The sequence below is a fragment of the Alexandromys fortis genome, unplaced genomic scaffold, assembly GCF_014885135.2.
Source record: "Alexandromys fortis isolate MF-2015 unplaced genomic scaffold, M_Fortis_MF-2015_v1.1 scaffold_263, whole genome shotgun sequence".
Lineage (NCBI taxonomy): Eukaryota > Metazoa > Chordata > Mammalia > Rodentia > Cricetidae > Alexandromys > Alexandromys fortis.
Window position 1 is genome coordinate 1,392,072 of NW_026068165.1, and position 18,817 is coordinate 1,410,888.

The 18,817-nt window shown below is 50.1% G+C and overlaps 2 protein-coding genes, 1 long non-coding RNA gene and 2 other non-coding genes across 5 annotated transcripts in view; all 5 read right to left on the minus strand.

The window, feature by feature from the left end:
• Baz2a (bromodomain adjacent to zinc finger domain 2A) overlaps positions 1-5,193 on the minus strand; it is a 37,491-nt gene extending 32,298 nt beyond the window's left edge. The window contains exon 1 of the mRNA XM_050128141.1: positions 5,109-5,193. The gene's annotated coding sequence lies outside the window, so the exon portion shown is untranslated. The remainder of the gene's footprint in view (positions 1-5,108) is intronic.
• Positions 5,194-8,623: 3,430 nt separating this feature from the next.
• LOC126492029 (uncharacterized) lies at positions 8,624-10,308 on the minus strand. Its single transcript, XR_007589502.1, has 2 exons — positions 9,777-10,308; positions 8,624-8,826 (listed from the first exon to the last, which is right to left on the minus strand). It is a non-coding gene; the product is annotated as an uncharacterized lncRNA (long non-coding RNA).
• Positions 10,309-11,976: 1,668 nt separating this feature from the next.
• Positions 11,977-18,777, minus strand: Atp5f1b (ATP synthase F1 subunit beta). The gene is made up of 10 exons (XM_050128129.1): positions 18,612-18,777; positions 17,990-18,172; positions 17,605-17,779; positions 17,189-17,310; positions 16,778-16,962; positions 16,187-16,345; positions 15,976-16,098; positions 13,912-14,124; positions 13,449-13,650; positions 11,977-12,222 (listed from the first exon to the last, which is right to left on the minus strand). The coding sequence occupies exons 1-10, from the start codon at positions 18,736-18,738 to the stop codon at positions 12,122-12,124; spliced, it is 1,590 nt and encodes a 529-aa protein (XP_049984086.1). The 5' UTR covers positions 18,739-18,777; the 3' UTR covers positions 11,977-12,121.
• Positions 17,045-17,116, minus strand: LOC126492085 (small nucleolar RNA SNORD59). Its single transcript, XR_007589509.1, has one exon. It is a non-coding gene; the product is annotated as a small nucleolar RNA SNORD59 (small nucleolar RNA).
• On the minus strand, positions 17,860-17,934 carry LOC126492086 (small nucleolar RNA SNORD59). Its single transcript, XR_007589510.1, has one exon. It is a non-coding gene; the product is annotated as a small nucleolar RNA SNORD59 (small nucleolar RNA).
• Positions 18,778-18,817: the final 40 nt, after the last annotated feature.

Consider the following 18,817-nt stretch of genomic DNA (forward strand, 5'->3'; position numbering starts at 1 on the left):
TCTTTTTAGAAAGAGACTTACAAAATAGAACACAGGCTGGGTGGTGGTGGTGCAAACCTTTAATCCCAGCGCTCAGGGAGCAGAGGCAGGCGGTTCTCTGAGTCTGAGGAGAGCCTGGTCTGCATAATTCCAGGACAGTCAGGGCTACCTTGTCTCTGAAAAACAAAAAACAAGTCGGGTGGTGGTGGTGGTGGTGCAGGCCTTTAAACCCAACACTCAGGAGGGACGGGCAGGTGAACTCAGTGAGTTCAAGGCCAACTCTGGTCAGCCAAGCTAGTTACAGAAGGGAGAAACCCTGTCTCAAAAAACCAAAACAAACGTTGGAAGCCTGTGGGATAGGGTGATGGTACACGCCTTTAATTCCAGTACTGAGGTAGAGGTGGTCAGAACATTCTGAGTTCAAGGCCAATCAATGAAATACCAGAGTTCTTAAAAACCCAAAACTAGCCAAGCAGTGGCACACACCTTTAATCCCAGCACTTGGGAAGCAGAGGTAGGTGGATCTCTGAGTTTGAGACCCAGCCTAGTCTACCGTGTCAGTTCCAGGATGAGCTAGGGCTACACGCTGACACCTTGTCTTCAAAAACCAAAAATCAAAGGGGGGAAAAAAAGAAAAAAGAAAACCCAAAAAGAAGCAAGCAAAAAAAGGTGTCTTAGGCATACAGCCTGACGTTTCTAAAGGTCTGGTTTTCACACACACACACACACCCTCCCCCAGTAAACAAAAACAAAAAGAGAGGAAAGAAGGGAATGAGAAGAAAACTACTCCCTCACCCCCTGTCAAGAAAAAAGTGACCAGTGAATATTAAAGAAATCTACTTCTCTGCAGATTTCTCACCAAATGTGAAGGTATATACTATCACCATTCCAGCACTTGGCAAAGGGCAGTCTTAGGTTACATAGGGAGAGGCATCTTACAAAAAAGAGAAAAGAAAGGGAGGAGAGTGAATTTACTTCAGATAGAAAAATGAATCTGTTTTACAAGAAGGCCACCAGAGTTTTAACTATGAAGTCACTTCGGGTTGGGGTGGAAGGGTGGCTGTGGACCTTATGGTTCAAGAGTCCTCTTACTACTAACTCTTTATTTTTCCAGGCAGGGTTTCTCTGTGTAGCCCTGGAACTCACCAGGCTGCCTCAAACTCAGAGATCCGCCTGCCTGTGCCTCTGCAAGTGCTGGGATTAAAGATGAACGCCGTGACGACCTGGCGTTACTACTAAACTCTTATTTCCAGGCCTCTTTCCTCTTTTGACCCCAACAAGGAAAACCAATTTACTATTCAGCCAGATCCCAATTTAAGTAAGTAAGGCTGAAAACAGGAGAAGTTAAAAATCAATGTGGTGGAGCTGGTGAGGAGGCTCAGTGGTTAAAGTATTTGCTACCAAACCCCACAGCCCACATGGTAGGTAGGATAGCTGTCTTCTGATCTGCACCCACACCTGTGGCAAACACAACTACACCAAATAAAACTAAAATGGTAATTAAGTATAGAAGCCTGAGACCTTGAGTTAAATCCCCCAGCACACAAGACAGCTGGTATCATCTAGATGCCTGATGCCACCCAGATCAACAGACAAGTCAAAGGGACCCACCAGTCAGAGACAACAGACACCACACTTGTTTTCATCAGTACCCAGATTATCAGCACCTAGGGAAAACAATGAGGACACCACGTCACAAAAATCACATAGGCCTGCTCCCATCTTAGAGCTTTAATCTATGGATTTATATGCAGCTGGCAAGTTTCTGATTAAAAAAAAACATGATTTCAATGACAGATGTGTGTAGTTTTCAGGGCAATTCAAATGAGCTTATTTCAATTCTTAAGATTTAAACTCTTGTTTCTAATGAAACCCAAATGGCAACAAGATGGGATTTAGCCAGACATGGGGCACACACCGAATTCCAGCATTTGGGAGAGAGAGGCAGTCACATCTCTGTAAATTCTAATTACAGATGAGACTAATGAGACACTGTTTTATGGTTGTGGTAGGGGTGGTGTGGTGAGGGTGAAAAAGAAACTCAAACAAACAAAAAACCCCCAAAATGGTTAAGCCCAACACTTGAAAGGCAGAAAAGGCAGAAGGATTATTGCAAATTCAAAGCCATCTTAAATTTCAAATAGTCCTAAACCAGCCTGACCCTGGCACAAAAAAATAAGTTTCTGTGGTATAATGGTACACACTTTAATCCCAGCACTTTGGAGGCAGAGGCAGGCGGATCTGAGTTCAAAACCAGCCTGATCTGTAGAATGAGTTCTAGGACAGCCAGATGACACAGAGAAACACTGTCTTGAAAAACAAAACAAGAGGCCGGGTGATGGTGGCGCACGCCTTTAATCCCAGCACTCGGGAGGCAGAGGCAGGCAGATCTCTGTGAGTTCGAGACCAGCCTGGTCTACAGAGCTAGTTCCAGGACAGGCTCCAAAGCCACAAAGAAACCCTGTCTCGAAAAACCAAAAAAAAAATATAAAAAAATAAAAATAAAAAATACATTATTTTGAGCCAGGTATGATGGCACAGGCCTTTACTCCCACTACTTAGGAAGCAGGGGCAGGCGGACCTCTGTGAGTCTGAGGCCAGCCTGGTCTATAGCACTAGTTCCAGGACAGAGAGACAGAGAGACAGAGAGACAGAGAGAGAGAGAGAGAGAGAGAGAGAGAGAGAGAGAGAGAGAGAGAGAGAGAGAGAGAGAGCGCGCGAGCGCGCGCGAGCGCGCACTGGCGATGGCTCAGCAATTGAGAGGACACAAGTTCAGGTCCTAGCACTAACAAGACAGCTCAACCATCTTGTAACCCCAGTTCCAGGGGGTCTAAAGCTCTCTTCAGGTCTCTATGGGCACACTCGTGATGCACAAATACGTACACGCAGGCAAAATACCCATACACATAAAGTAGAACAATTAAAAACAAAGTTTTTTTTTAAGGGAAAAGAAAATGTGGGCACAGGAACAACTCTACACAAGAGGAAAAAATTTCCCACAAGAAATGTTTTTTAACATTCTAAAGAGTTAAATCATAATAGCAAATTCCCCTATTAGTTCTGTAGAAGGTAAAACTTCCAGGAACCCAAGTCAACGAAGAGATTTCCCTGCAGGACTAGGCTAGACACGTCACTAAGGAACAGGCTTACAGCTCTCATGTATAATCAGTCCCCATCCCTATATACAAATCATAAAACATACACCTTCCTCATGTCCTCCCTTCCAAGTGCCCTTCTTTTCACAAGAAAGCTCTGCAATAAAGATGCTGTCACACCTAAAAACACTACAGCAATCAAGAAGACACTCTCACTCCACAAAGATCCCAAGTCATCTTGGAAGCTTTCAAGGCTCTATCTGCACCGCCTGTAATGACTGCTCTGCTGGTAAAAACTCAGTTTGATTCCCTATGACCTCTAGCTTGGAGCAGGGAAGCGAGCGGGGGGGGGGGGGCCCAGAAGAGACAGACAAGTCTGCAAAGGAGCATCAAGATCAGTGGGTCAACTACAGTTGACTCCTGGCTGACAAACGGATGTTACCGGGAAAAGAGCCGAATGAAAGGTCTCTCCGGCCACACGTTTGCAAGATTCAAGTTTACCCACAAGCCCTCAGAAAATGAAACCAAATCAGATTAAAATGGACATTTCAAAACAACAAGAAACGCAGCATCGAACGCACAGCTGCCATTTCCCGGCCACTTCCTGCGGGAGGCTGGGGGAGGGGCAGTTTGTGTACAGATGGAGGTGGTGGACGCCATCCCCACCACCACCACTCCCCCGAAGGCTACAAATCCCTCACTCCAAGAAGCTCCACAAAGGATGCCAGCCTGTTATTGGCACTGACTTCTACACGTCGGGAACGCGGGGGGGGGGGGGCGAGGGGAAGGGAAGGGACGATGAGAGAGCATCGTTTCCGCACGGAAACGGGGGATCCCCTTCACAGAGGATTTCCTTGGAAAGGAATGCCTCTTTATTCTTCCCCGCAGTTCTCCGCCCGACTCAAGCGCAGACGCCTAGTGTGAGTCCTCTACCTCGGTCTCCAGAGCAGAGGACTCTCCCGGGGCTCAAGGGCCCCGAGCCTTGCAAGCCGGCACTCGCCCCAGTCAGTCCCTCTCCAGGGTCACAGGAGAAACCAGAGCGCTCCCGGGGAGTCACCCAGCGACCCCTGGAAACCCCTTCCGCAGAGCACTCACCACCGCCAAAACCCCCGCTCCACACGAACCTCCAGTTTAAGGCACCCAGGGAACCCCCGGATCCAGCCCTGCACGCGGGCAACCCCCGCCGCCGCCCCAGGAGGTGGAGCCCCTCCCGGGCCCCGCCAGCCAGCAGCTCCGCCGCCGCCACCCCCGCCCCCGGCCGGGGTCCCCCCCACAGCCTCACCAGTCCCCTGGGCAGGCAGACCCAGCGTCGGGCGGCGCCCCGGCGGGGAGGGAGGACCGGTCCGCTCCCGAGCTCCAGCTGCCTGAGGGACGCCCCGAGGAGCGCTGCGCTCACGGCCCTCAGGCCCCGGGGCCACACACCCTACCAACCTGAGGCGACCGCGTCCAGCCGAGCTTGGGGGCTCGCTTCTCCCCGGGGGACAGGCGGTTCACATGGCCACGCTCCGGGCGCCAGGAGGGGAGGAGACACCCGCGGGGAGAGGGGAACAGGGTACGGGGTCCGGGAGGGGGCAGGGGGTCGCGGTTCAACCGCGGGGCCCGAGCGGAGCCAACATGGCCGGCGGGGGAGGAGTGAGTCGGAGCCGGAGGGGGCGGGGAAGCTGCGGCCGACGGACCGCCCACCGAGGCCGCGACCACAGGGTCCTAGTGCCCGGCTCCTCCTGTTCAGATCCAGATCTGGGTCCTAGCGCCGCTCTGAGGCCCTCACCTCAGGTCCCCGCTTCACCTGCATCTCCAGCCTTGCTAAGCCCAGGTCCGACAGAAAGGCGAGCCCCATCCCAGGGTTAGCCTAAACGACTAGAGCACATTTCTAGGACCGAAGGCAGATGAGGCTTTTCTAACTGTAAGGGGATACCTGGAGGATCATTTCAGGGCTGTTTATTTCCTCAGCAGCGTGGCGAAAAAGTGGAAATTGATAGTTAGGGAGAGATTGACACCAGGTGAAGGGATGAAGGGAAGCAGAAGTCCACTCACCTATGTTCTGTAGGGACAACCTTGTCCTGCCTGGATCACCACTTTCCTGGTGACATCTGCAGGGCCTTTGACGTCGGAGAGATTCCTGCACATGGGGAAAGGAGGCTCGGCTCTGAGTCTAGCCAAATGTGGCCAGAAGTAGAAAATGAACAGCAAACCAACCAACAAATAACATGTCCCAGTGTTTACTCTTCCCATACCTCTTCTAACAACGTTGCTGAAAGTAAAATCTAGCAAGGAATTCGAGTTTGGCTTTCACCTAACTGTATTTCCAGGAACCACGATGGGAAATAGTGTCATATGATGTCAGTTTATTGATTTCTTTTTTTCAAGACAGGGTTTCTTTGTATAGCCCTGGCCGTCCTGTAACTCGGCCTGTAGACCAGGCTGGCCAACAGAGATCCGCCTGCCTCTGCCTCCCCGAGTGCTGGGATTAAAGGTGTACACCACCACCAACCGCGCTTATTGATTTTTTTTAAGTCACTTATCATTTGCCAGGTGAAGGAATGCTGCGGAAATGCACTGACTTGCTCAAGGTTATACATTCGCTAAGTACGTACGGTACAACCAGAAAAGAACCTTCGTCCCCTTTCCTTACAAGTCAAGCCTTTTCTGGCTTCGTAATTTCCATTCAGGTCAATGAAATGACATTCTAGGATACAAACAATTGCCTAAACTATGCAAAGCAAAGGCTGAATACCTAGGAAAACAAGGCACAGAGAAAGGATAATGAAAATGGTTGGGTGGTGTCAACAAATACCCTTTCCTCTTGGGGGATGCTAAGCGACTGGGAAGTTGGGTGTGGATAGAAGATGGTAGCTCCAAATCCAGCAGTTTAAACTGGATTTCCCCACTTGGGGGGGGGGGGTTCTGAGCGTGGGAAACACATCCCACCCATTTTTCCAAGTTCAGCTCAGAAAGCATTAAGATCTTAGAAAAGTTGCCAACAATGTGTGCCAGCAGAGGTTAGGGCTTCCTCTCCCCAGCCGAGGTGAGTAAATTACGGAGGGAAGGAGGAGACAGGCAGAAACAAAATCCTTCTCTCTTTCCCGTCCAAATGGGTTCATAAAGTCGGCCATGGTGGCCCACGCCTGTAATTTCTACACACTGAAGAAGCAGAGATGGGAGGACCACCATGAGCTCAAGGCCGGCTTGGTCTACACATCGAGTTCCAGGTTAGCCAGGACAACACGGTGAAACTTTGTCTGGAAAAACCAAAAGGAGATTTATAGGTCACCTGGGGGATAAACTTCACGCCTCCGACAGTCCACTAACCTCAAGCCCTGCTAGAGGCTATGCTCAAAGCCGGGAATCTGTCCCTCTGGAGAAAGGAGAAGTGAACTTTCGCTAAGGAATGCTAGCCCCAAAATTAAAAACAAAATAAAAATAAAAAAGGTTACGTTGGAACTGGCACCTGTGGGCAGGAGGGGGAGGAGGCAGGTGCACAGGAAAAAGCTGGTATCCTTTTTTCCTCTTCCTTTTCCAGCGGGGACTCTTCCAACCTCACCACCGGGCTAAACAGTCCGAGACCGGGCCGGCAGGGGAGGAGCCTGCGCCAGTCAGACGTCCGTGACCACGCCCCCTTCGCTTCACCACCACACACCCACACACACCCACTGCTGGCTCCGGAAGAGCCGGTTACTCCTGTGCCCCACTGTCCCCACCCCTTCCGAGCCCCAGGCCTTGTCTCCTGGGCAACCTCTAGGCCCTAACCCAGCCCTGAGCCGGGAAAGAAAGGTGTGTGCCAGACCACCTGCGATCAGAAGAGAAAAGCAGGGGACAGAAGGGCTGACAGCGATCACCTTCAACCCCGAATAAAATCCTCCTTTATCCCATCTAATCTGGGATCTCCCCTGCTCTCTGAAGGATATGGGTGGGCTGGGAATATGCCCCAAAGCTAAGTGTTTACTTCGTGCCCGACGCCAGGACCGGCAGCCCCTGTGACCCCCCCTCCCCACGCCAAATTTGGACAACAGAGGGCAGGCTGACCCCATATGTCCCCCAAACATTTCTCAATCCCATAAAATGGGGCTAGTTGTCCACCAAGCCTCGCCTTGGATACTAACAAAAGGAGCCAACGGTCATTTCATCAGCAACTTGTGAGAGAGTGGGGGATAGATAGGCTGAACCTCCTCGGAGGATGAGAACTGAGGGGGGGGGTGTGAACACCTGCTCCTTCTCTGCCACACTCTCCTTGTTCCTGCTGAACCTCTCTAACTCTGGGTCAGCTGCCACCGTGCCAGCCACGCTGGAGGCAGATGGTTGGGACTAGGAGAGCCTTGATGGTGTAACAGCCTAGTTCTCTTCCCCTTCCCCTTCCAGACACTCCTAGCGTCGAATCCAAGCACCACAGGCTCACCCCACCACACACACACACACACACACACACACACACACACACACACACAGCCCTCCCAGCACCCTGGGTCGTGACTCAGAATAGTAGAAGGAATCCTGACGCCCGAGCCTATCACTCTAGAGGCAGAGGCTCCAGAGAAGGAGCTAGGGGCTCGGCTGGACTTGGCGGAAGGGGTATTCCCTATTGAAGCTGGGGTAATTATAAAGACCGCCCACGCGCTGACCGAAGCGACGGCTCTCCCATTGGTCCCCTTCGCCACTCAGGTTCAGGCAAGACAATCGCAAAGTTATTTTGGGAAGGCTAGTCTCTCATAATACACCAGAAGAAACATAAAGGAATATAAGCCCTCCCCTTCTCCAAGGGGGCCTGCGCCCCTCAGTTTTAGCCTTATTTCCAAATTTCCCAACGGACAGCTCCACGGTGGAAATGTAAGACGGCGACAGCTTTTTTTTTTTTCCTGGAGAAATGTGAAATAGAGAAGATCGGGTTTCCTCTGCCTTACCCGGCACCCCAAATCCCTTAAGAGACTCAGCCCCAGCCTATTCTGCCGCAACAGCCGCTGAGGCCGGGTATCACAAGGTTCCCGCAGCGCCGCTGCCCCCAGCGCCCGACTAGGGGAGGGGCCAACCCCAAGCCGGGCGGAGGGCCCTTCCCACCTGCATCACGGGGCGGTGCTCGGGTCCGACCCCAAACTCCCGAGCAAAAGCTTTAGGTGGGACTCAAATGAACTTGAAGGGTGAGCGAGCGAGGCGGACGGAGCCCGTAGTGTGCGTTGTCTCTCCCGCCCCCTTACGACGAGGAGTTGTTGGGGTGGCGGTTATTCCCCCTCCCATTGGGGTTAGGATGGCGTGGGAAAGCGCTAGTTCCAGAGAAGGGGAGGCGAAACCTAGACCGCGGGAGATCTTCCTGGCCAGGAAGGCGCGGGGGAGGGGGAGCTCCTGGGCCGGAACAGGGGTTCCCGGGAGAGGATGGCGGAGAGGCGTGAGAAGCATCCCGGTCACAGAGGACAGGGGAGGAATGGGCGAGGAGACTGTGCGGGGGAGAAAAGGAAGGGCAGCCGGCGCAGGGAAGGTCAGACCCAGGATCCCACGGGAGGAGGCGGCTGCGGGGACGCCCTGCACGGGACTACGGGCCTGGAGGTGGATGCCGGGCCTCACCTGAAGCAGGGCCGGGCCGGACGGCGGCGGCGGCGCAGGTGGCGGAGCCGGGCGGCGGCGCCTCCTCCCCCAGCCCGAGACCGGCGGTGGTGGAGGGGGGAGGTGGCGCTTAAAGGGGCAGGAGCTACCCGGTTGAGGACGAGCGCTCAGGGACGGCTGTCGTGAAGGATCCGCTGGGGGAGGGGAAAGCGGGTGGCGTCTCCTAGGGGCCAGAACCAGAAAGGATCCCAGATGCAGGAGAAGACAAACTTTGACGACGTAGTTGGTGATGGCGGTGGGTCAGAACTGGAGTACTTGAAGATCTCTCTTTCTGCGGGCACTCTCGGGGGCGCCAGCAAAGACTTATTCACAAAGGACGCTGGGAAGACGGTGGGAGCCACAAAGATTCAAGGAGGCCTAGGGGAGCAGCGGAGGGAACTAAAGGCCGAGCGTGTCAGGGTCACGCACAGCGCCCTGCTAGGCAAACACGCTTCTTCCGGGCCCGATCCGTACTACAGCTGTGGAGACTCTGGAATCAGGAAGCCACAAAGGCAGAAACCCTCCCTGTCCTGTCTGTCAACCCTCTGGGTATTGTAGAGGCCGTCCACAACGGCGGAGTGGGTCTGTGCAGGACTGTGAGAATCGGCTTTATTCATAGCTCAGTTTGGCCCCAGCCACTACCACCACCACCACCCTTGCAGCAACCTCTGGGGCAACAGGAAGCAGCTGCTCAGTGCAGCCCCGACCTGGTGGTGGGTTAGGATGGGGGAGGAGGAAATACCGGAGTTTAAAAGCCTTGAGAGAAACAAGGGGTAGGGGAAGCTTCTCTAACAGGACCAAGACCGGACTAAGTAGTGAATACGGTAAAATACTACCTGAATCTCAGCAGCTTAATGGGGGGTGGGGGTATAAGGAGACAGGACAGTGGGGGCGCTTCATGGGGAAGGAAGGAAGCCCTAAGAAGATACAGCCCCAGGCTCTTCCTTAGAGCGGAGTTTGCCAATGCTAGGGTCTCATGTCCAGAAGCTCATTAGCCCTGTGCCCCCCCCACAGTCCATTTCCTCTCCTTCACCCCCCAAAAGAGCAAAGGTTAGGCCCCACCCCTGCTGAGTCAGCCGGGGAGGGAGCTAGGCATCCCTTCAGGCCTTTCCCAGGGGCGGCTATCATACTTACCCATGTCAGGCTGGCAGGACTCCAGATTAGGACCCAGCTTTTCACTGTCCTTGGGTCTCGCTTCAATCGAAGGCTGGCGTTAGGTTCTCCCCAACTGTGAGCTGGGAACTCGAAAAAATTTTAAAAAGCCAATGTATGCTTCCTGCGAACCACACAGTCTGAACTGCTGTAGGGTGATGTCCCTGTATGACAGACTGGGGTGGGAGGGAGGAGAGAAGGGCGGGGCTTTCACTGGGTGGAGAGAGGGAGGAGGCGAGGACAGGGCCGACCAGGAGAAATATGGAGGTTAGAACTCTGTTAACACTCCAGGACTGTGGTCTTGGAGGATAGCAATCGGAGAAGGGAACAGTTGCAGCTAAGGAGAGGTAAAGGTTCAGAAGGTTATAAATACTGGAAGACGTGAACACCGAGATGCAAATGACCTTCAGAAGATCCGTTTCCAAGTCTGTATTTCGGTGACAAAGCAGAAAAGGTGACCTGTACTCTTAGGTCTCCGCCAGCTTCTTATCCACTGTATTCAGGCTAGAGGAGGTGTCCCCACCCCCATAACAGCGTTTCCCCAATCTAAGCTTCTCCGAGAGCAAACTACCAAGCACAAACAACTCAGGGGCGCCACCTTCTGTCCAGATCTTGACACGGGCGGGAGTCAAGGACGTCATAGATAGGAGGAAGTTCGAGGCTTCTACTCCACCCCAGAAGCCTCTCCCAGAGCCCTTCCTCAACCCTTTAGGCCACGGAAGGGGGTGGGGGTGGGGGGTTCTGAGAACTGGAGTATTGGAGTTCAGCAGTCACTGCCCAACTTCCATCCTGTGTGGACAACCTTGCAAGGTGGAGCTTGTAGATGCAGGCTTTCTCAGGACAAAAGCTCCAGCCCATTTGTGAACAGTCATTAGATGACAGAAATACTCCTAGCAAATAGCCTTTAATAGATTTCAAAATGGTGAGATTACAGTTCTTGTAGTCGTACATGCTGCCACAAGAGGACACTAGCTGGGCAGACATGCTGTAAGGCACAAAATATATCCTAGTATATTGCACTAAGGTGCACAAAACCCCCAATGGTAACACTAACAATTGGTCTTTCCTTGTAACATTAAATCTTCCTAAATTCTCATAAGAGATCTTAGCCGGCAGAACCTCAAGCACAAAACATGCAAGTCTAGGCTTGTTGAAATATATTGATGCTGTATTTTAGGTACTTTCTCAAGAACTAAGGCCCGAAGAAGGCCCAGAAGACCCTCAACTGTTAATGTTTCCTAAAATATTTACTCCCTGTCTTGAAACAAACCATCATCCTGCAGGCTGGAGAGATGGAGTTAGTGGCTGCTCTGGAGAACCGCTGTTCAACTCAGCACTCGTGTGGGACTCAAATTGTTTATAGCTTTAGTTCCAGAGGAATTGATGCTCTTCCAGATTCCTGGACATTAGAAATCACCTTGCTCTGGGAGGTGGTGATGCATTCTTTTAATCCTTGGGAGAGACAGAGACAGGAGGACCTCTGGGAGTTCAAGGCCAGCCTGGTTCCAGGAAGGCCCCAAAGCTAGAGATCCTGTCTCAAAAACAAAAAAAAAAAAAAAAAAAAAAAAACCAACCAAAAACCTTGCTTGCATCAGGCCAGTGTGTGCACTTAATCCCATTTAGGAAGCAGAAGCAGGTTCTGAGTGGGAGCTAAAAAGAGAGATCCAGGATAACCAGGGGTAGGTACACAGGGAGACCCTGTCTCAAACAAAATCATCTTGCCCTTTAACCAAAAACTACTATTCTGCTAAAGAGTGGGGCATGGATATTGTGGAGCATACATGTAATCTTTGCAGTTGGAAGGCTGAGACAGGATCACTGAGGTCAAATCAAGACTACCCAGTGAGATTCAAAAAAAACAAAGTCCCAGCACTCGGGAGGCAGAGGCAAACTCATCTCAGAGTTCAAGGCCAGCATGGCCAAAGACACTTAGAAATCCTGTCTTGTAAAACTAAAACAAACAACAAAGAAAAGTCATATGAAATACTTGGAAGCAAATACTGTAAGAACCAAGGCTAGGCCTCCCTAACCACAGGAAACTTAACAAGACCCGAAGAATTTCATTAATGAATGGATTTTCATTTTTGATAATTGTTACAAACATAACCTGATTATGCTAAATTCAGCCTCTCATGGTCAACTGCACTGTTAAGCTGTTTTAGAAGCAAGACAGACAGACAAATGAGGGGTGTACACTTTATTGAAAACTTTAAATATTCTTCAGATGGGACATGGCATCTTCAACCAGGCTCTTGTGTGGCCTACACAGAAACTGAGCTTTCAGCACGGAGAATACAGTACAGAGTGAGTTTGCAGAGAAGGACCCCTCAAGATGCATGCTCTTCTGCCAGCTTATCAGCCTTGGCCACAGCCTCCTCAATGGGTCCCACCATATAGAAAGCTTGTTCCGGGAGATGGTCATAGTCACCTACACAGGGGAAATACAAATTAGTAACAAGTGGAGTTACATCAGTGTTCCACAGTACATACAACCTCAGCAAAGGAGGCCATGGGCCAGACGGATGAATTCTTCATCCAAGGAAACTTTGCTAAACTTCAAAGTGAAATTTACTTTTTGTTTTGTAGGACAAGTTTTCATTACTTAACCCTGGCTGGCCTGGAACCCACAGAAGTCAAGCCTGGCGGTGGTAGCACATGCCTTTAATCCCAGCACTCGGGAGGCTCAGGCAGGCAGGCAGGCAGGCAGGCAGGCAAATCTCATGAGTTCCAGGCCAGCCTGGTCTACAAGAGCAAGTTCCACGAAAGAACTGTTATACAGAGAAATCCTGTCTCAAGGGGAAAAAAAAATCTACTTGAGAATGCTGGGACTAAAGGTGTGCACTGCTACACCTGCCCCCTTCCAAGTAGAATTTAAAACAAGACACAGGATATAGAGACATAATTAAGGCTGGGCAGTGGGGGTGCATGACTTTAATCCCAGCGCTTGGGAGACAGAGGCAGGTGGATCTCTGTGAGTTTGAGGCCAGCCTGGTCTACAGCGTGAGGACTGTTTCACAGAAATCCTGTCTAGAAAAAAACAAAAAACTAACAAAAAATAACCCACATAATTAACTGTTGGGTCGCACACCTTTTAACCCCAGCACCAGGAAGAGGCAGAAGATTTATGGGTTCATTGCCAGCCAAGTCTATAGAGCCAGTTCCAGTACAGCCAGGGTTACAGAGAAGCCCTGACCTGTAATCCTCTGGTCACCACTGGCTGTTCAGGGGAGCTAACCCCTGTTGGTTCCTGTATGCACAAACATACATACACTAAGGCATATAAGCACCGAAAAACATACACATAGATAACTTGGAGCACCTGAGTTCAAAGTCTGGCTCACTGTCATGGGACAGTTTAATATTTTCTGTGTTAGTTAGGCGGTGGTGGTGCCTGCCTTTAATCCCAGTACTCAGGAGGCAGAGGAAGGCAGATCTCTAAGTTTGAGGCCAACCTGGTCTACAGAGTGAGTTCCAGGACAGGTCCCAAAGGTAGAGACAAATGCTGTTTCAAAAAGACAAAAAAAATTTCTGTGTTGTCACCACAGCAGGGTGATGCTCCTTTAATGAAAGGGCTACAATATACCACAAAGAATATTCACTCTGGGCTTCAATTTCTCTAACATTTGTATGGTTCCCTTGGTAGAAAAATCTCACCTGCTAAAATCTGCTGGAATCCTTTAATGGTCTCCTTCAAGGGCACCAGCTTTCCCATATGTCCTGTGAAGACCTCAGCAACCTGGAATGGCTGAGACAAGAAGCGCTGTATTTTTCTTGCCCGGGATACAGTCAACTTATCTTCCTCAGAAAGTTCATCCATACCCAAGATGGCAATGATGTCCTGGAGAGATTTGTAGTCCTAAAAGAAAACAAGATGAAAAGGACAGAGTCAATTCCTTTAATTTACAACTATTAGAAAAGTTCCGGGTGAGCCAAGATTTGTGTCTGGTTCTTCCCAGTCCTGATTAAGTAAAAGAGAAAAACTAGACTCTAAAAGGCGAAGTACCCTGAAACCAGAGACCTCATCAGCAGTAAAATTCCATTCTCAACATTTCTTGCTCCAGAACAAATCCCACAAATGACTGGAGAAAATCCCGTCCTCCTGACGTGAGGCACTCACCTGCAGGATCTTCTGCACCCCTCGCGCAACATCATAATGCTCACTGCCAACAATATTTGGATCCATAATTCGAGAGGTGGAGTCCAGAGGATCCACAGCTGGATAGATGCCCAGCTCAGCAATAGCACGAGACAGCACAGTAGTGGCATCCAAATGGGCAAAGGTAGTTGCAGGGGCAGGATCAGTCAAGTCATCAGCAGGCACGTAGATAGCCTAAGTCAAAAATTCATGGAGATCAGCACACCAAACTCCTACTTAGGCCATCTACTTTCCAACCTGTCTCAAAAATCAACACCCTTGTCTTTGCATCCATGGTGCTGGATTACAGCTATGCACTCCCTTGTTTGGGTCCATGTATTATGCTATACTTTAACTCCACAGCAATGGTACTAACTTTTGGGGAAGTTTTGCTCTTAAAAAACAAGGTGGGCTACTGGTGTAGCACGCCTTTAATCCCAGTACCCGAGAAGCAGAGGCAGGCAGATCTCTGAGTTGAGACTTGCCTGGTCTACAGAGTGAGATCAAGGACAACCAAGGCTAGAGACCCTGTCTCGAACTCCCCCCCCCAAAAAAAACTTACACTATTACAACAGTTAAGTGAACATGAACATAAAAGTGAACATAAAAGTGCACAACAAGGGGCTGGAAAGATGGCTCAGATGTTGCTCTTCCAGGGGACTTGGGCTCAATTCCCAGTACCCACATGGCAGCTCACAGCTGGCTATAAGTTCCAGGGGATCTGACACCCTCACACAGACACAAATGTATACCAATCCACATAAAAACTAGAAAAAAAAGAGTGGCCAAGAGTTAAGTGAACATGAATGTAAGAGGTAAGATATCCTCAGCATTCAAAGCCTTGACGTCAAGCCCCACAACACACAAACAAGGAAACAATGAAGGCCAGATATGATGATGGCTCCCTTTGCAATCCCAACACTTAGCGGAGGCAGAACTGCTGAGTCGGGAAACTAGTTGCATAGATAGTAAAGCACCAGGCCAGCTAGAACTACACAGCAGATCTAATCTCAAAAACAAAAATTGTATTTTATTATTATTGTGTGCTCGCATGAGTTAATATGCACTGTATACATGAATGAGCCTGCAGAAGGTAGAAGAGGCTGTCAGATCCCCTAGAACTGGAGTTACAGGTGGTTGTGAGCCACCAATAGACATTGGGAAAAGAATCCAAATCTTTTGCAAGAGCAGAAAGAATTTTTTACCTGCTGAGCCATTGCTTCAGCCCCAGATCCCTCAAGTAGATGAATGTTTCATTTTTTAAGTTTTGTGAGATAAACCTTAAGTGTCACGTAGCCAAGTTAGCTGGGAACTCACTATGTAGCTGAAACAGCCTTGAGTTTCCAACCTCCCTGCCTCTCCCCATATGCTATGACCAGGGCTTATACTAGCAGCCCCAGTTAGTGAGCGCTTGTTTGAATTAACCCTTTGCAGCCTAGCATGCAAACACAAAATTTGACACATCATTCTGACTGGTTAACTCTCTCTATTCAAAAGCCCCTTTGGAGTATGCATCCACTTTAATCCCAATATTTGGGAGGCAGAGGCAGGTGGATCTTGGAGTCAAGACCAGCCTGGTCTACATATCAAGTTACAAGGCTATATAATAATGATGAAACCCTGTCTCAAACAGCCCCTCTCAAAGTAAGTAAATAAATAAACAAACCCCTCTTTCCTGGAACTCTCTACACAGACCAGGTTGATCTTGAACTCAGAGCTCAACCTGTTTCTGCCTTCTGAGTGCTGGAATTAAAGGTGTGTGCCACTCCACCCAGACACAAAGTTTTTTTTTAGTGTGTATGTATATATGTATGACCGAGTCTATATATGTTCATTGTGTGTGCAGGCTGCCAACAACAGAGGCCAGAAGAGGGCAGCAGATCCACTGGGGCCGGAGTTACAGATGGCTCCCTGCCATCTGACTGCCTACAGGGAACTAAACTAAAGCCAAGCCTGGGAGAGCTAGAAGTGTTCTCTTAATGAACTGTTTCTCTAGGCCTATCTTCCTGGATTCCTTACCACCAACTAAAACTTTTGTCTCCTTACCTGCACAGAGGTGATAGACCCCTTCTTGGTGGTGGTGATTCTTTCTTGCATTGTACCCATGTCAGTGGCTAGGGTGGGCTGGTAGCCTACAGCAGAAGGGATTCTGCCCAATAAGGCAGACACCTAAAAGACACAAGTGAAGAACAAGATTTATGTGCCTACATCTCTATCCTAATATGCCCAACTGGTGCTCTCTAGGCTTCCCTTATACCTCTGAGCCAGCCTGGGTGAAGCGGAAGATGTTGTCGATAAACAGCAAGACATCTTGACCTTCTTGGTCTCTGAAGTATTCAGCAACGGTAAGACCAGTCAGAGCTACCCGGGCACGAGCACCAGGTGGTTCATTCATCTGACCATACACCAACGCCACCTGTGGTAAGTACACAAACCAGAAAAGTTAGCAGGTTCCGGAGCAGAGAAAGAAACCACCCTGGGGTCTCCCACTCAGATTACACTGTTTCTCTTTGCAAATTTGTTCTCCCCATTAGACATGAGATTCCAAACACTACAGATCATTTCTGAACTGGAAACAAAATATATACAACAGGGTTGTCTGAGACATGTGAATTGAATTCCACACAACCCCTGCAAATTAGCTTTCCAACAACCAGATTATCTATCAAAGTAACGTCTAATTCCTCACACCTGAGAAAAATGTACATTGGTATACTGGAAAACCATGGTGGAAAAAAGGATTTTGTCTGCAGGTCATAGGACACCTAACATCAAATATAAAACATGGTTTCAGCAGGCACTAGTTTTCTGAATAGGTACTGTGAACAGCAATGAGTTCAGCACTCACCTTGGAGGTGGCATCTTTTAGGTTGATAACACCAGATTCAATCATTTCATGGTATAAATCGTTGCCCTCACGGGTCCTCTCACCAACACCAGCAAACACAGAGTAACCACCATGGGCTTTAGCGACATTGTTGATTAACTCCATGATCAGTACTGTCTTTCCAACGCCAGCCCCACCAAAGAGTCCTAGGTCAAGAAGAAGTATTTCAGATCTCTGCATTCCCAAATTGAGCAACCTTCAAAAAATGTCCACTTCTGTCATCTTTTCCCTTCTCAGGAATGGCATCTGGCTTCAGCAAACTCAGAAGAACGAAAGTCAGAAGCTAATCATCAATGAAGGATAGCAACACACACTCAGAAGTTGGCATTTTCCTTACTATGTTTGGAAAACATGCATCAACCACCAACGTACCGATCTTGCCCCCCTTGGCATACGGGGCCAGCAGATCCACAACCTTTATTCCAGTCACCAGGATTTCCTGTTCAACACTCATCTCTATGAACTCAGGCGCTTCAGCATGAATGGGAGCAAATCTGTAAGGTTTAAATAGAGGTTCAGTAACTTCAATGTGCTGAGAATACACTCAAATCCCTGCCAACAGTCTAATCCTGCCCAGGTAAGCTGTCACGTGATATCTAACTTTGTCTCAGGAATAAATAACCCCCTTTCCTGAACCTTAATGTAAGTAAAGCTTTAAATAATCAAGGGAGGCTTCTAAGTACCAAGTTTTCAACAATCCAAACTCTGCTTTATTACAAGTCATTACCCTAACATGTAAACCTGCAAGAAAACGTTCCTAGTTCACAAATGCAACGAGAGCAACTTACTGTTTGGTTTTGATTGGACCTCGCTCATCAATAGGTTCTCCAATGACGTTCATGATTCGGCCCAAGGTCTCAGGACCAACGGGAATTTTGATTGGCGCGCCTGAATCCAGTACTTTCTGGCCTCTAACCAAGCCTTCAGTACCATCCATAGCAATGGTTCTGACCGTGCTTTCCCCTGTCGGACAAATGCACTAGAGGTTACATGCCCCAAAGCCCACAATACGAAAAGAAGTGTGCCTTAAAGCACACGAAACTCCCCCTCAGCTATCGAATGCGGCTTCAGCAAACTCAGAAGAACGAAAGTCATTTTGATAAAATCATCACGGAAGGGAGAACGTGTGGATTTTCTGAAAAAAGAAAGAAAAAAAGAAAAAATCCTACTTACCCAAGTGTTGGGCCACCTCTAGAACCAGTCTGGTCTCCCTGCCCTGCACCTCCAGGGCATTTAGGATGGGTGGTAATCCCTCATCGAACTGGACGTCCACCACGGCGCCGATGACCGCCACGATTCGCCCGGTGGCAGCGCCAGCCTTCGGCGACGGAGACGTCTGCGCCGCATAGTCTCTGGCTAACAGACAAGAAGATATTGGACGGCGGTGGGGGTGGGGTGGGGGTCAGGACAGCTAAAGGTCAACGGATTAACCCCCAAGGAAAGGCTCGTTCCGCCCAGACTCGGTCTCCAGCCAGCTCAGAAGGCGTGCAGAGAAGGCCACCCTGCAACCGAGGGCCCGCCCGCGCTGCTTGCCCAGCCTCGTGCACAAAACCGCCATTATTCTTCAGTCTGGTATCCCCTCCGCACAAGGTCAAGGCAGCTGCCCGCCTTTTCCATCGCAAAATGGGGCACTGCTGCTTCCACTAACGTTCCCACAAGCGACTGTCCTTGTCCCCCCGCCGCTGGACAGTAGTCCGCTGCCCCAGGAATCCCTAAGGAACACGGATTCGAAGGGCCCAGGCTCAAGGTCACGAGGAGAAGAAACGGGCCCCACTACTCTGAGGAAGGCGCTTACCCGGATGGACCGCGGCGGGGGCGGCTCGCAGGAGAAGCTGCGCCTGGGGTAGCGACGCCGAAGGGCTGAGTCCCCGCAAGGCCCCGGAGGCCGAGGCCGAGGCCACACGCCCCACAAGACTCAACATGGCGGAGTCCGGGTGGAGACTGAGCGCCGCAGCGGTCCCCGCCGCTGGTCCTGCAGTTGGGGCGAGGCCGCCTCTGCGG

What these genes read in the sequence shown, in the direction of transcription:
- Atp5f1b (XM_050128129.1), bottom strand. Translation starts at nt 18,738, where the DNA reads ATGTTGAGTCTTGTGGGGCGTGTGGCCTCGGCCTCGGCCTCCGGGGCC. An exon ending in CCCCGCCGCGGTCCATCCGG is followed by an intron (nt 18,173 to 18,611) that starts GTAAGCGCCTTC and finishes CTTGTCTGTTAG; the next exon opens with CCAGAGACTATGCGGCGCAG. An exon ending in AGAGGTGGCCCAACACTTGG is followed by an intron (nt 17,780 to 17,989) that starts GTAAGTAGGATT and finishes TTTGTCCGACAG; the next exon opens with GGGAAAGCACGGTCAGAACC.